This window comes from Salmo salar, chromosome ssa10, assembly GCF_905237065.1.
Source record: "Salmo salar chromosome ssa10, Ssal_v3.1, whole genome shotgun sequence".
NCBI lineage: Eukaryota > Metazoa > Chordata > Actinopteri > Salmoniformes > Salmonidae > Salmo > Salmo salar.
The window spans coordinates 84,228,096-84,242,001 of NC_059451.1; the positions used below are offsets into that span (position 1 = coordinate 84,228,096).

A 13,906-nucleotide genomic window follows, 5' to 3' on the forward strand; every position below is an offset into this window, starting at 1 on the left:
TACAGTACATGCCTTAGTGCCTAACTTCAAAGAAACCTCTAATTTGTACCATGGCCATACTGGAACAACTGGAACTACTGTCTACAGAGCTTTTTCCCTGTGTCTTTTGTGAGTTATATTATAACAGAGCTGGAAAACAAAACACTGGGCTGCCTTGTGGCTCTTAACATCAGTCACTCTGCTAAATGTCAGGAGAGCTTTCCAGATCAGCAGGTTGTCGGCTGAAATGCTTTCACAGAAGACCTCCCCCTTTTCTTGGAACCTCTGTTTGAGTCATGAGTCAAAGTACCGTAGGCCACACTGCACAATAGATGACACTCATCATTAAATTGAAAGTGGCTGCACTCACTATCTATGATAGGTTGAACAGCTGTCTCACTAAAAATACTGACTGGACTCGCTTAACCTTTTACAAAGTCGGAGACACATCATGCCATAAATCCATTCATCTTATGTGCACTGGCTGTTCTGAGAGAACAGGGGTTCCCTTACCTAATACAAATGTTGGTATCAAATTTCACAATTCTATTTGTTGTGTACGAATGTCCCATCAGCAATACTTGGCAGTGACCTGGAACTGGATACCATGCAGTGTGTGTGTGTGTGTGTTATTGGTCACTGTGCTTTTGCTCAGTGAGGAAATAAGCAGCGGGCAAAAGATCAAGACAATTTGATAGTGAAACGTTGTTGTTCCTGCAGTGGCCCAACAAGCTTCTAAAGATAAAACAATAAAGGTTACAAAACCTCAAGATGCCTATTAAGTTCAACGTAGATTTTCAATGGAACACAGACGATGTGTTATTCTAGAGCTCACCAGACATCAAACATCTGGAACTAGAACAGACTAGCTTGAACACTTTCCACCCTTCTGCTCAACAAACATTCCAGGTGCTCTCTTACATACAGTATAGTAGGGAAAGGAAATTGTCTCATCAAGCCCCCCCGCCCCACTTAAATGCATTATTTATTGCACAAGGTAATTTGCATAAGGGAACACAGTAATACTTTGCTGTGTATGTTTTATTTTTCTCTGAAAATTCTGACTTTTTGACCAGCCAACTTAAAATATATATACAGTATATACAAAACTTATAGTCAGATAATAGTTATTATAAATCAACATAAATGACAGGTTAATGTATTTAGATATTTTTATTACATTAAATAAAAGTGACTTTTTGTCACTGGTCTGATCTATATCTTAGATGACAATTCAGGCTTTCCAAAATGTCATTTGACTATTTAATGTGCATATATAAACAAAGACTGAAAAGGTTAATGATTATATTCAGAAAATGTTTTAATTAGTTATAATTTACCTAAAACAGGTTTGTGTAAATTCTATTGTGTGACATTTTTCTATTAACACTAGTGACTGTAACACTAGTGACACTACTAACACTACTCAGTCCCTGCAGGATTTCATGAGGATTTTTTGTGTTATTTGCAGGGACAAATGCTTGATTTTGCTGCGGCTATTCTGACATTATGCATGGCAATATGCAATGATTTTGTCAATTTATTTGCAAATGTGCTGACGACGGAAAAAGTTATTGGATGTGGCTTGATTGAACCATATTATGCAGTAAATGTGTGGTGATTGGTTGAAATTGCGAGCCCTCTTTTTGTACTATGGTGATTGATCAGTTTTATGCGATCAAATTTGCAAGCCCTCGCATAATATGCAGGGTTTTGCTGATTTAGCTATAAAAAAAGTATATATATATTTTTAAATACTAAATTCATTAAAAAAAAAAAGCTGAATCCTGGAGGGACTAACTACTCTAGCGGCAAGTAGCAGGTAGCCTAGTGGTTAGAGAATTGGGCCAGTAACCGAAAGGTTGCTAGATTGAATCCGTGAGCTGACAAGGTAAAAATCTGTTATTCTGCACCTTAACAAGGCAGTTTATGGGCAGTAGGCCATCAATATAAATAAGAATTTGTTCTTAACTAACTTACCTAGTTAAATAAAATAAAAATATATTAAACCCATTATGTGACCGGTAACACCAGTGATGGTAAAATCACCAGTGACAAATCTGCAAGCAAGATGGCATAGCTAACAGAGTAGCTCAAACCACACTTCTTATTTTGTAAGTAAATCACTTATTATTTGAATCAAATTTCCTTTCCCCTTTCTTTAAACTGTATAACACAGTAAATTGTGTTTTTTTTAAAGGGTAACACCAGTGACATGAAATTGAGGGACTATCAAGGCAAGACCCAAATGCAGACACAGGAGACAGATGGTTGGCGTCTTACAATGTTTATTAATCCAAAGGGGAAGGCAAGAGAATGGTCGTGGACAGGCAAAAAGGTCAAAACCAGATCAGAGTCCAGGAGGTACAGAGTGGCAGACAAGCTCGTGGTCAAGGCAGGAAGAATGGTCAGGCAGGCAGGTACAAAGTCCAGAAAGTCCAAGGGTCAAAACCGGGAGGACTAGAAAAAGGAGAATGCAAAAGCAGGAGAACGGGAAAACCACTGGTTGACTTGGAAACATACAAGACAAACTGGCACAGAGAGACAGGAAACACAGAGATAAATACACTGGGGAAAACAAGCGAACACCTGGAGGGGGTGGAGACAATAACGAGGACTGGTGAAACTGATCAGGGTGTGACAGGGACAGTTATTTCCTGTAAAAAAAAGTAGTTGTAGTTGATATTTTAGTTTTTTAAGTAATCCATTAAATACAGCTAATACTTATTTTTTTCATTATGACATTTAAAGTGGCAAAAACTATATTTGAACTCAAAATATGTCACTAAATCACAACTCGTGACTCGAGGGACATGACAATTTTCTGGTACGGACAGTGTTAAACAATATATATATATACACTGCTCAAAAAAATAAAGGGAACACTTAAACAACACAATGTAACTCCAAGTCAATCACACTTCTGTGAAATCAAACTGTCCACTTAGGAAGCAACACTGATTGACAATACATTTCACATGCTGTTGTGCAAATGGAATAGACAACAGGTGGAAATTATAGGCAATTAGCAAGACACCCCCAATAAAGGAGTGGTTCTGCAGGTGGGGACCACAGACCACTTCTCAGTTCCTATGCTTCCTGGCTGATGTTTTGGTCACTTTAGAATGCTGGCGGTGCTTTCACTCTAGTGGTAGCATGAGACGGAGTCTACAACCCACAGAAGTGGCTCAGGTAGTGCAGCTCATCCAGGATGGCACATCAATGCGAGCTGTGGCAAGAAGGTTTGCTGTGTCTGTCAGCGTAGTGTCCAGAGCATGGAGGCGCTACCAGGAGACAGGCCAGTACATCAGGAGACGTGGAGGAGGCCGTAGGAGGGCAACAACCCAGCAGCAGGACCGCTACCTCCACCTTTGTGCAAGGAGGAGCAGGAGAAGCACTGCAAAATGACCTCCAGCAGGCCACAAATGTGCATGTGTCTGCTCAAACGGTCAGAAACAGACTCCATGAGGGTGGTATGAGGGCCCGACGTCCACAGGTGGGGGTTGTGCTTACAGCCCAACACCGTGCAGGACGTTTGGCATTTGCCAGAGAACACCAAGATTGGCAAATGCGCCACTGGCGCCCTGTGCTCTTCACAGATGAAAGCAGGTTCACACTGAGCACGTGACAGACGTGACAGAGTCTGGAGACGCCGTGGAGAATGTTCTGCTGCCTGCAACATCCTCCAGCATGACCGGTTTGGCGGTGGGTCAGTCATGGTGTGGGGTGGCATTTCTTTGGGGGGCCGCACAGCCCTCCATGTGCTCGCCAGAGGTAGCCTGACTGCCATTAGGTACTGAGATGAGATCCTCAGACCCCTTGTGAGACCATATGCTGGTGCGGTTGGCCCTGGGTTCCTCCTAATGCAAGACAATGCTAGACCTCATGTGGCTGGAGTGTGTCAGCAGTTCCTGAAAGAGGAAGGCATTGATGCTATGGACTGGCCCGTCCGTTCCCCAGACCTGAATCCAATTGAGCACATCTGGGACATCATGTCTCGCTCCATCCACCAACGACACGTTGCACCACAGACTGTCCAGGAGTTGGCGGATGCTTTAGTCCAGGTCTAGGAGGAGATCCCTCAGGAGACCATCCGCCACCTCATCAGGAGCATGCCCAGGCATTGTAGGGAGGTCATACAGGCACGTGGAGGCCACACACACTACTGAGCCTCATTTTGACTTGTTTTAAGGACATTACATCAAAGTTGGATCAGCCTGTAGTGTGGTTTTCCACTTTAATTTTGAGTGTGACTCCAAATCCAGACCTCCATGGGTTGATAAATTGGATTTCCATTGATTATTTTTGTGTGATTTTGTTGTCAGCACATTCAACTATGTAAAGAAAAAAGTATTTAATAAGATTATTTCTTTCATTCAGATCTAGGATGTGTTGTTTAAGTGTTCCCTTTATTTTTTTGAGCAGTATATATATAAAAAAATCAATATAACTGTCTTACATATATTTTGTTGACAATAACACACTTCAATTAAAAAAAAAAACATATATATTGTTTCATTATCTGACACTTGTAAGTGTTTTTCCTGGTGGTTAAGGCAGGACAGCCACCATTTTCATAGAATGTGTGTGTGTGTGTGTGTGATGTCAGAAGAACTAAATAAGGGAAAAGACCATCCTTCAACCATAGTGAACCGCAGTAACTTTTAATTGTGTGTTTGGACTATGTGTTTATCTTATTCCCCCATTTGGCTTTCGTCAACATACTGTAACATGACCACAGCATTTTGCAGTGGGTCCTCCCCTTTATAAACAAGGCAATAGTAAACATGCCGTCCTCCACGACGCAGCGCGTTTGTCTGAGATATTGCTTGGGTTAGCTAGATTCACATCCCTGAGCATGTGCCAAATTTCAACACTCTGAGTCAGAGATCAAGATATATAAACATGTGCCCGTTATAGCACCACCATGTGGTCGATATGAATGTTCTTGCAGATGTTGAGTCTTGACAGTGTTTGCAACATGTGTACCAAATTTTGTTACAGTAAGAATATCCTTGACTGATATATCCGCGTATATGTGCCAGACCACTCCCACGTGATTGTTTATTGGTCAATAGTGGCCATGTTGTTTTAGGTAATAATCTGGAAAATATTGCGTTGAGAGACTGTTGTCTATAGATGCCACAAGTTTCGTGCAGATCGTCCATTCGGAAGAATCTATGTACTGAATTGACTTAAGGTCAACCGAGGTGAGGGGCGTGAATTTTCAACGTTTACGTTTTCAATCTATTGTTACTGATTGGCCACCATCTGTGTTTCCTCTATGATGCTGAGAATGCGGCCCATATAGGGAAGAAAGAACACCCCCGCTTTTAGACTTTTCAAATGTGACGTTGGTGCTTATTTGGTAAGGGAACTAGAGAGTTAACGCTGGGGGCTGCTCTGGTTGGATTAAGGGAGGGTTTAGCGAGTGAGTGAGAGAAGAAGCAGAGGAAACGACCGTGGTGACAGTTGCTATCAAGTAAAGACAGTAAAAACCGTAACGTGAGGCGAGGGTTCACCGAGGTAGACGTTTTTTTTGTTAGCAAGTTAAAAGGAATCTTGAATCGATATAAATATGACAGTACATTTTTGCTCGGAATTTAAGTACGGTTAATTTGGATGGGCGGGTGATGTTTCAATTCTGGTCGAAAAAGAGCAAGAACACGGGTGATGCTAAATGGGTGCCAGAAGAAATTTAGACCTGGCTGCCTACCTAGCTATTATATCAGGGGATCTGATCAATTTTATCGCATTTTGTAAAAGGGAAGCCGTTTAAGACGGACTGGGGAGGTCGCAAGCTGGGCAAAGGCGTGTATTTGCGGCGCCCCTCTGCCCCCTGTCCGTCAAAACAATGAGGACGCTATTTCTATTCTGTTTTCTCTTCTTGATAAAGAGAGGAGCAGACTGTTCAACGGCGGTCCGGTACCTGGCAGACATCAACACGAACGTGACGGCCGACAGCAGTAGAAGATATATACAAATCGGGGACGGGACCTCCCAGGAATTTGAGTTTCCCGAAAACACTAAGGGCGTGATTGTAATCTTCAGTCAATACCGGAGCACCGCAAGTAGGAAGGACCGCGAGAGCTGGAAGCAGACGGTCAAGGTACGCTCCCTGGACCCGGAGGTTCTTTCCATTCTGAATGTAAGCGACAGTGGGCATACGGGGCCCTTGAAGAGTTACATAATCAGCATACGGTCTGGGTGGCCAGGTCGGGCACAGCTGCTCATCCAGCTACTGGACTTGGACCAGGATTCTGGTTCAGCCGTAATTGAGGAAAGGACAGACTACTCCATCATGGTGGCGCCTGGCAGTGATGACCCAGCCGCCCAGCTTATACAGTCGGGCGGGCTGTCCCACTTCTCAGAGAACCCTGTCCTATTTGCCTTGCTGCCACTCATCTTCATCAACAAGTGTGCTTTTGGGTGCAAGGTAGAGGTAGAGGTGCTGAGGGGTCTCCTGCGGAGGCCTGTGCCCCTCATCTTAGGGGTCGCAGGTCAGTTCCTGGTCATGCCACTGTACGCATATGGCCTGTCCAGGCTGGGCTCCCTGCCCAAGGCCCTCTCCCTGGGCCTGGTCATCACATGCTCTGCCCCAGGTGGAGGCGGAGGCTACCTCTACAGCCTGCTACTAGGTGGGGATGTCACTCTGGCCATCTCCATGACACTAGTGTCCACAGTGGTAGCTGCAGCAGCCATGCCCCTGTCCTCCGCCCTGTACGGCAGGTTACTGGGGGTCCACGCTGCCCTCCATGTGCCCTTTGTCAAGATCCTGGGCACCCTTCTTTTCATTGCCATCCCCATCTCCCTGGGCATGCTGGTGAAGCTACGCCTGCCCAAGCTGACCCGCGTGCTGCTGGCACTGATCCGTCCCTTCAGCTTCGTGCTCATCGTGGGCGGCATCTTCATGGCCTATCAGATGGGGGCGTCTATCCTGGCCAATGTGAGACCTCAGATAGTGGTTGCGGGGGTGACTGTGCCCGTGTTTGGCCTGCTGCTGGGGTTTGGGATGGGGAAGCTGGCAGGGCTGGCAGTGCCACAGAGGAAGACGGTCAGTATTGAGGTGGGGGTGCAGAACAGTCTCCTGGCGCTGGCAGTTATGCAGCTGTCGTTCCGGCGGGCGGAGGCTGACTTTGCGTCCCAGGCACCCTTCATAGTGGCGCTCAGCAGCACCTCTGAGATGCTACTCATTGTCCTCGGCCATTTCGCCCATCGAAAGTTCTGTGCCCCGAGCGCTCCAACTGACACCTGATTGTAGGCAGAGTTTCTGTTCTGAACCAAACCTGTAGAGGTCCCACAGATTTGGCTACAAATCACATCGAACAAGATGAAAACAATCAATGACATTGACACTGTACATAGGAAAGGGAATGGACATTTACGTTTTCTTGAAACCAAAGGCCTTTCTTTTATGCCATTTTTTTATTAGATTGTACTGATAAGTACCTAATGTAAATAGGCAGAAGAGAAATACCTATCACAGGAAAGATATTTTTCTATCAGATTTCTTTTTTGTAATTGAAATGATTGATTTGTGTCATGTTTACAAGAGGTCAACGTGTCTTAGGAATGGGAACGGTTTTGAAAACGGATGGAAAATGTGTGGTGTTTTAAAGTACTGCTACTGATTGTTTTTTTTCTGGATTCAAAGGTGGTTATCTAAGAATCCATGTACTTGAATTATAAAGAGAAGACAAAAAATAAAAGCATTCATAAAAGGAGCCTTGAGTTTGTCCAAGTCTCTGTAGACATCCGTGTTGCCTCCCACAATTTTAAAACGCTCCGGCTTGTCACTGTTGCATAGGATCTGGTATTAGAGACTAAGTTTGTCCAAGGAGGATCTTTATTTTAAACAAGCAATCTTCATACTGAGCTGTACTAAAGTAAAGATTGTGCTGCAGCACAGCTGAGCAATATAGCCAGTACTTTTGTGTCTGAGAATATTTGCTTGTCATATTTGTGGACTGATTAACATAGATTTCTTTGAGTGTGCCAATGTGAGTACATCTGCATGTCTCTTTGCAATGTGTGTTTGTGTAAAAAAAGAAAATGGCATTACGCATCTAGCTTTACATGTTATGTAGTTGCCTTTTTAAAGAGGGTCAAGATCCAATGTTTATCAACCTTTTTACTGCTGAAATGGAGGTTGTGTGTAGTTCATAGGTCATTGTATGAGAGCGCATGTTATGACTAAAAGGAACATGATTTTTGGTAGGTATTGGTCTTGAAATATTCGCATACAGTTTGAATCGCTGCCTATGTATCCATGTTCTGGCTAAAGCAAAGCTGACGCCTGAAGGGTGGGAGAGTGTTTTAGAAAAGGCATTTATGTAGGAGAGTGCTTTTCCTGTTCATTAAGTATTTTAATTACTGCGTATGTGTCTGCATTTGTAATGGGAAAACAGAATTGGAGCTTGGTTTTGGCCCAAGATATGTGAGTGGGCCCTGTAGCATAGTGCTCAGCTCTATGAACTGAACCCAGTTGTTTGGTGTAAGAAGAGGCTTTGTCAATATTGACCTACTTCAACTGCTGAGCGAGGTGGATTTTATTATGCTTTCCTATAAATGAGAAGTGATAGTTACAACAGGAAATTGAGATATGACTCAACTACCCCCAAAAGGAACCTTTTTCCTGTCAATTATTGACATCTTTCCATAGCAAGGAGTGAAGTTGTATTTTGATTATTATTTTTGTATAAATATATATATAGTCAGTTGCAGACAGTGAAAACCTGGAATATTTTTTTGTGGCAAGTTCATTTTGTGTTTTTCCATTACAAAATGCACACATTCTGAAACCCTTGTGATCCACTGGAAACACTGCCTATTTTGTTTTCTGATTGCAACTAACCCCTAAAACTAATGGAGTAACACACATTGAAGCCAAGGGTAAAAAATACCACAGGGCTCTGTACTAAGAGCATGTTCTGGAACTTCCTGTGCAATGTCATAAGCCTTGCATATCAATTACGCTCAGATGCGCAACATATCACCAATTTAATTCATATATCTGCTCTTAGACCTATTTTTAGCTAAAGGTATTTTAAGAATTTTAAGCTTTGTTTGAAAATGATGCAAATCCACACGCTGAGCTACAATCATGAAATTACCAATGGGAGAGTCATCCATTTTTTCAATGCATGTCTCTTTCCCTCTCTCTTTCACTGCCACACACCCGTCTGTAATATAAATGAAAGGCTCTAAAGCTGCACAGCCTCACTCTCAATGGTAATTTGACCTTTAATAACCACAGATTTCAGACAGACCGAGACATAGGGCCTACACTATTTCACAGATACACACAATATACCCTCATTTACCTGGTATATTTATCTTCTTAGCATTACGGAGCCATGAGGTTACTATATGAGCTGTGTGGTTTGTAAAATTCGACCGTACATTGTACGTTGACGAACTGCCTAAAATAATAGTGTCACTTCTATTGGGGAAACATTTGAAAGTACCTGACGTGAGTGCAAGGACAGTGTCACGTCCGCTTGAGCGACAGTTCAGATCGTTTGCCCCAGGTAACTGTGTCCACTGTACTTTACAGGTTGACAGGTGATTTCCTGACACTTTTCAAGGCAGCTGCAGTATTTACACATCCTATGCAGCGGTTTAGTGACACAGTAGGAAAAAACACTTAATGAGACAGATGGGATGACATTTTAATTAGTTATTTTCACCTCCCATGAGCAGGTTTCCTGCCGCAGTGCCAGGGTGTCCAGACTAACGTAAGCGGAAATCCTACAAAATATTGTCATTCATGTGTGCAAGTATCTCCAGTAGGCCTATTCACTGGAACCACAAACAAGGAAAGACTGTCTGAAGGGCATAAAATTCTCTGATCTTACATTAAACCATTTGTGAACCACAACTGGTCTTATCTGGTCCATCACATTTACATTTTAGTCATTTAGCAGACACTCTTATCCAGAGCCACTTACAGTAGTGAATGCATACATTTCAATTCATACATTTTTTTCCCCTTACTGGCCCCCCGTGGGAATCGAACCCACAACCCTGGCGTTGCAAACACCATTGCAAACAAACACCATGCTCTACCAACTGAGCCACAGGGGGGTATGGATGGATAGCTCATAGTCAAAGCTGTACTGCCTATATGTCGATGTTCTAGCAGCATTGGTGTTGTTAGGATATATACATTACTCAACAAAGATATGCACACAGAGAAACATTCTGTTCAATGACAACTTATTTACTATCAACCAGCGTTTCCTAAACTCGGTCCTGGGTACCCCAAGGGATGCACGTTTTGGTTTTTGCCCAAACACTACACAGCTGATTCAAATAATGAACTCATCATCAAACTTTAATTATTTGAATCAGCTGGGTAGTGTTTGGGCAAAAACCAAAACGTGCACCCCTTGGGGTCCCAAGGACCGAGTTTGGGGAACCCTGCAAGCAATGTGTCTGCTTAGTGTAATGCACTAAAGTACCTCTCATTATTGTTGTTGCAGACTCTCATCATCCCAGAGACAGTGTAGCTCTAATTGGACTTGTTGGTGCCATTTACCTTCAATGGATCGACCGTGTGCATAAACACCTGGGCCCCAGATCTGCCAGTCGGCAAGAGAGAGACTGAGACAGTGAAATGTTAGCCTTGCCAACCCTGATATGCATTGATCTGTTTGTCCCCTGTTCTGTCTGAGGATATTGATCTTTAGACGGTCATTAGTAATGCCTCTGTTTATTCTTATTTTTCATTTAACTACGAAAGTCAGATAAGAACAAATTCTTATTTACAATGATGGCCTACCAAAAGGCAAAATGCCTCCTGTGGTGACGGGGGCTGGGATTAAAAATAAATAAAATATAAATATAGGACAAAACACACATCATGACGAGACAACACAACACAACACATAAAGACAGACATAAGACAACAACATAGCAAGTCAGCAACACATGACAACCCAGCATGGTAGCAACACAACACAACAACAACATGGTAGCAGCACAAAACATGGTACAAACATTATTGGGCACATTACTGTTCATTGTGTTATTTAATTAAAAATAATTTGCTTTTAGTTTGGTTTCTTAAAATAGCTTATACCTAAATATCAGTTATTGCTAGAGGGATTACTGACAGGGTCAACTATTATTTTCTAAATTGGATAGCTGAATCCAGATGGCCTATGATCAATCTTTCCACATCTTAAATGTAGATGCCAACTATATTAGTCAATCATTTAAAAACAAAAAACAATTTAAGATTATAAAAAAGCTACGTTTTTAGCCTTGAACAAAGCTTGATATTCAGTGGTTGTTTTTGATTGGCCTGGTATGTAACAGCATACCGTCCGTGGATTGGCTGCGCAAAACCAGACTCAGACCAATGAGAGAAAAGAGCGCGCGGGACATGGAAGTACCTCGACAACAACATCCGACCATGTCAAAAAATGATTAGCTAGTTAGCCATCCAAATATATATATTAACGTTACCAGCATATGAAAAATATTCTCAATAACTTGCTAGCTAGCTGACTCACTTTACTAGGAGGTGAAAATGCTTGTTCTTGTTGCATACTAACGTTAATTGCCATAATCATGTCGCTGGGTGCGTCAAGTATGTGTCCCACTCAGAAAAGGACACTCTCGTGTCTGCTCGGTAAGTTGGCTAGCTAGCTAGCGGTAGCTTTGCACCACAACCCCAGGTTTTGAACTGGGTAGCTAGCTAGCGATCTACTACCCCATTCGTAGATGCGAACTGCTTTAGCGCCTATTGACGATAGTAGCGGTGCTAATTAGCTATCTGCGTCTCCAAACACCTGTGTGTAAACGGAAGACGGACGCAACAAACGTTGTCATCATTGTCACTGAAAAATACTGTCTACTGCAATATTAAAACACGGTGTATTTTGCATTTGAGAAATTATTTTGATGTGATATAAAAGTAGAGGGATTTATGTTTCTATAACCGTACCGCAATTGAGAATGGATTGAGTATTTAGCTGTTTTGGTAAGTTCCAGAGCTAATTCGCCTTTGTTAAACAGAACATGTAAGGTCCTTGGACTATAAGGAGTAACGTTGAGGTCACCTCAATAATGGACTAAATTAGCCTATCTACTTGCCACTCCCGTTCTATTCTAATCTCTTCCATTCTCTAGTTTATCTAACGTTATTCCGTAGCCTCAACTTGATCTTGACATATTTTTAGTCATTTAGCAGACGCTCTTATCCAGAGCAACTTACAGTAGCGAATGCATACATTTCATACTTTCTTTTTTCCCCTATTGGTCCCCCGTGGGAATCGAACCCGCAACCCTGGCGTTGCAAACACCATGCTCTACCAACTGAGCCACACGGGACTGACCCATGTCTTGACTCAAAACCCTTGACTCAAAACCCTTCATTGTCAAAGACTTTACCTGATTTACAGATATTATAACGATAAAAGAACACAGTGTTGATCCTCCCACAGCAGGGCGTGTTGGGAAGAGGCCAAAGCAGGAGAATGCACAGGAGCTGCAGGAGGCAGCAGTCCAGCTGCTGAACAGACACCAGAACCTCTCAGATCTGTTTCTGGAGGTGGGGGTGAGTGAATGAGTCCAGTCTAGACTGGGATGGAGTCAGTGGACTGTGGTAGCAAGGGGCACTATAAATAACATTTTGTGCCCTAAATTAGACCTGTCAGATTTAGACAAGTTACTTACTTTATCCTTCTTCTAGAGTCCAAATCCTTGCAATTTAATTTGCAAGGAGTACTCTGGACAGAAAAAAGCAGCCAGTGAAAGTCCCTCACCTACAATTGGGGGTTCACTTCTGGGTGAGTTTTCAGGATATCTCCTCCATCAAGGTAAATACTCTCAATGTGTCAGTGGTGTATGTACTAGAATGCTACACTGTGTGTGAGAGATAATTATGTAGAAATTGATATGTGTGTTTTCAGTGAATGAGTTGAGGAGGAAGGCTGGGGAGCTGGGGGTCCCGGTGGCAGCCCTGTCAGTGAAGATGGTGGTAGAAAGACTGTTGGACCTGACCGGCCATATCAAAGGGGACCGAGAGCAAGTGCTGCTCAACTCCACTCAAAGGGTTTGTGCTGGGAATATTGTCTGGATATGCATCTATGTCGATGTTTGTTGTCCCCCACAATTAAATCGACCGTCATTGTAAATAAGAATTTGTTCTTAACTGACTTGCCTAGTTAAATTAAAATCGGGGGACAACGGGGGAGGGGTCTGTGGATCTGTCACCGTACGTATGTCATGCAATATCTCAGACAGCACTGGCTCAATTTTGACGAATCTTGGGTTAATGATGCGTCTTGCCATAGAGATTTGGCATTTACAAAATTACTCTGATTGGCCCAAGGTGGAAGCTATAGTAGTTAACTGAAATTTGTTAGTCGCAGGATACCTCAATTGGCCCAAGGGGGGTGGGTGCTGCATCATTTGTGTGGGACATGTTTACTGTTGCCTTATTTCAAGTATGATTTTTCATCATCCAACATCTAGGCCTCTAGGTAGGGGTGAAAGTAAGCCTGTCCGGTATGGAGTCCCAGCAAAATAAATAGTGGAGGTACAGTGTTCCGGTAAAACACAACCCTATCACAATAATTAAAACAAAGATGTCTGGAAAGCTGTATGTTATTATAACATCATTCATCATTACCGCTTGTCAGTTGCATGAAACATTTGGGAATGGACTTGAAAACAGGTGGTATACGCTCCAAAATGTGGTGTGGTTCCATGTGTACACTAACGTTTTACCAAGGCAGAGATGACTGGCCGGGGTCGAGACGCGCACGGACAGCAGTGGATGCATCAATCAGCTCAGTTTACAAGTGTATGGTGTATCAATGAAGGGATTCAATTAATCCCCCTGAACTGGGTAAGCGTTGATTGCATTAAATTTGGAACTAGCCTGCCTCCCGGGTACGAGCAGGGTGGCTTGTTC

General features: G+C 42.9%; 2 protein-coding genes across 4 annotated transcripts in view; both read left to right on the plus strand.

Moving 5' to 3' along the window:
• The first annotated feature begins 5,263 nt into the window (after positions 1 to 5,263).
• LOC106560898 (P3 protein) lies at positions 5,264 to 7,703 on the plus strand. Its single transcript, XM_014124309.2, has one exon. It carries the CDS (start codon positions 5,834 to 5,836, stop codon positions 7,232 to 7,234), a length of 1,401 nt encoding a protein of 466 aa, XP_013979784.2. The 5' UTR covers positions 5,264 to 5,833; the 3' UTR covers positions 7,235 to 7,703.
• A 3,652-nt stretch (positions 7,704 to 11,355) lies between these two features.
• The window catches only part of LOC106560897 (FA complementation group A), a 33,952-nt gene continuing 31,401 nt past the window's right edge, over positions 11,356 to 13,906 (plus strand). For 2 of the 3 annotated variants that reach the window (XM_014124304.2, XM_045688159.1), the window contains exons 1-4: positions 11,356 to 11,617; positions 12,432 to 12,544; positions 12,680 to 12,806; positions 12,900 to 13,042. In XM_014124304.2, coding sequence (XP_013979779.1) covers positions 11,557 to 11,617; positions 12,432 to 12,544; positions 12,680 to 12,806; positions 12,900 to 13,042 — 444 coding nt within the window. In that variant the 5' untranslated portion in view covers positions 11,356 to 11,556. The remainder of the gene's footprint in view (positions 11,618 to 12,431; positions 12,545 to 12,679; positions 12,807 to 12,899; positions 13,043 to 13,906) is intronic. The other variant, XM_045688160.1, reaches the window with a different exon arrangement.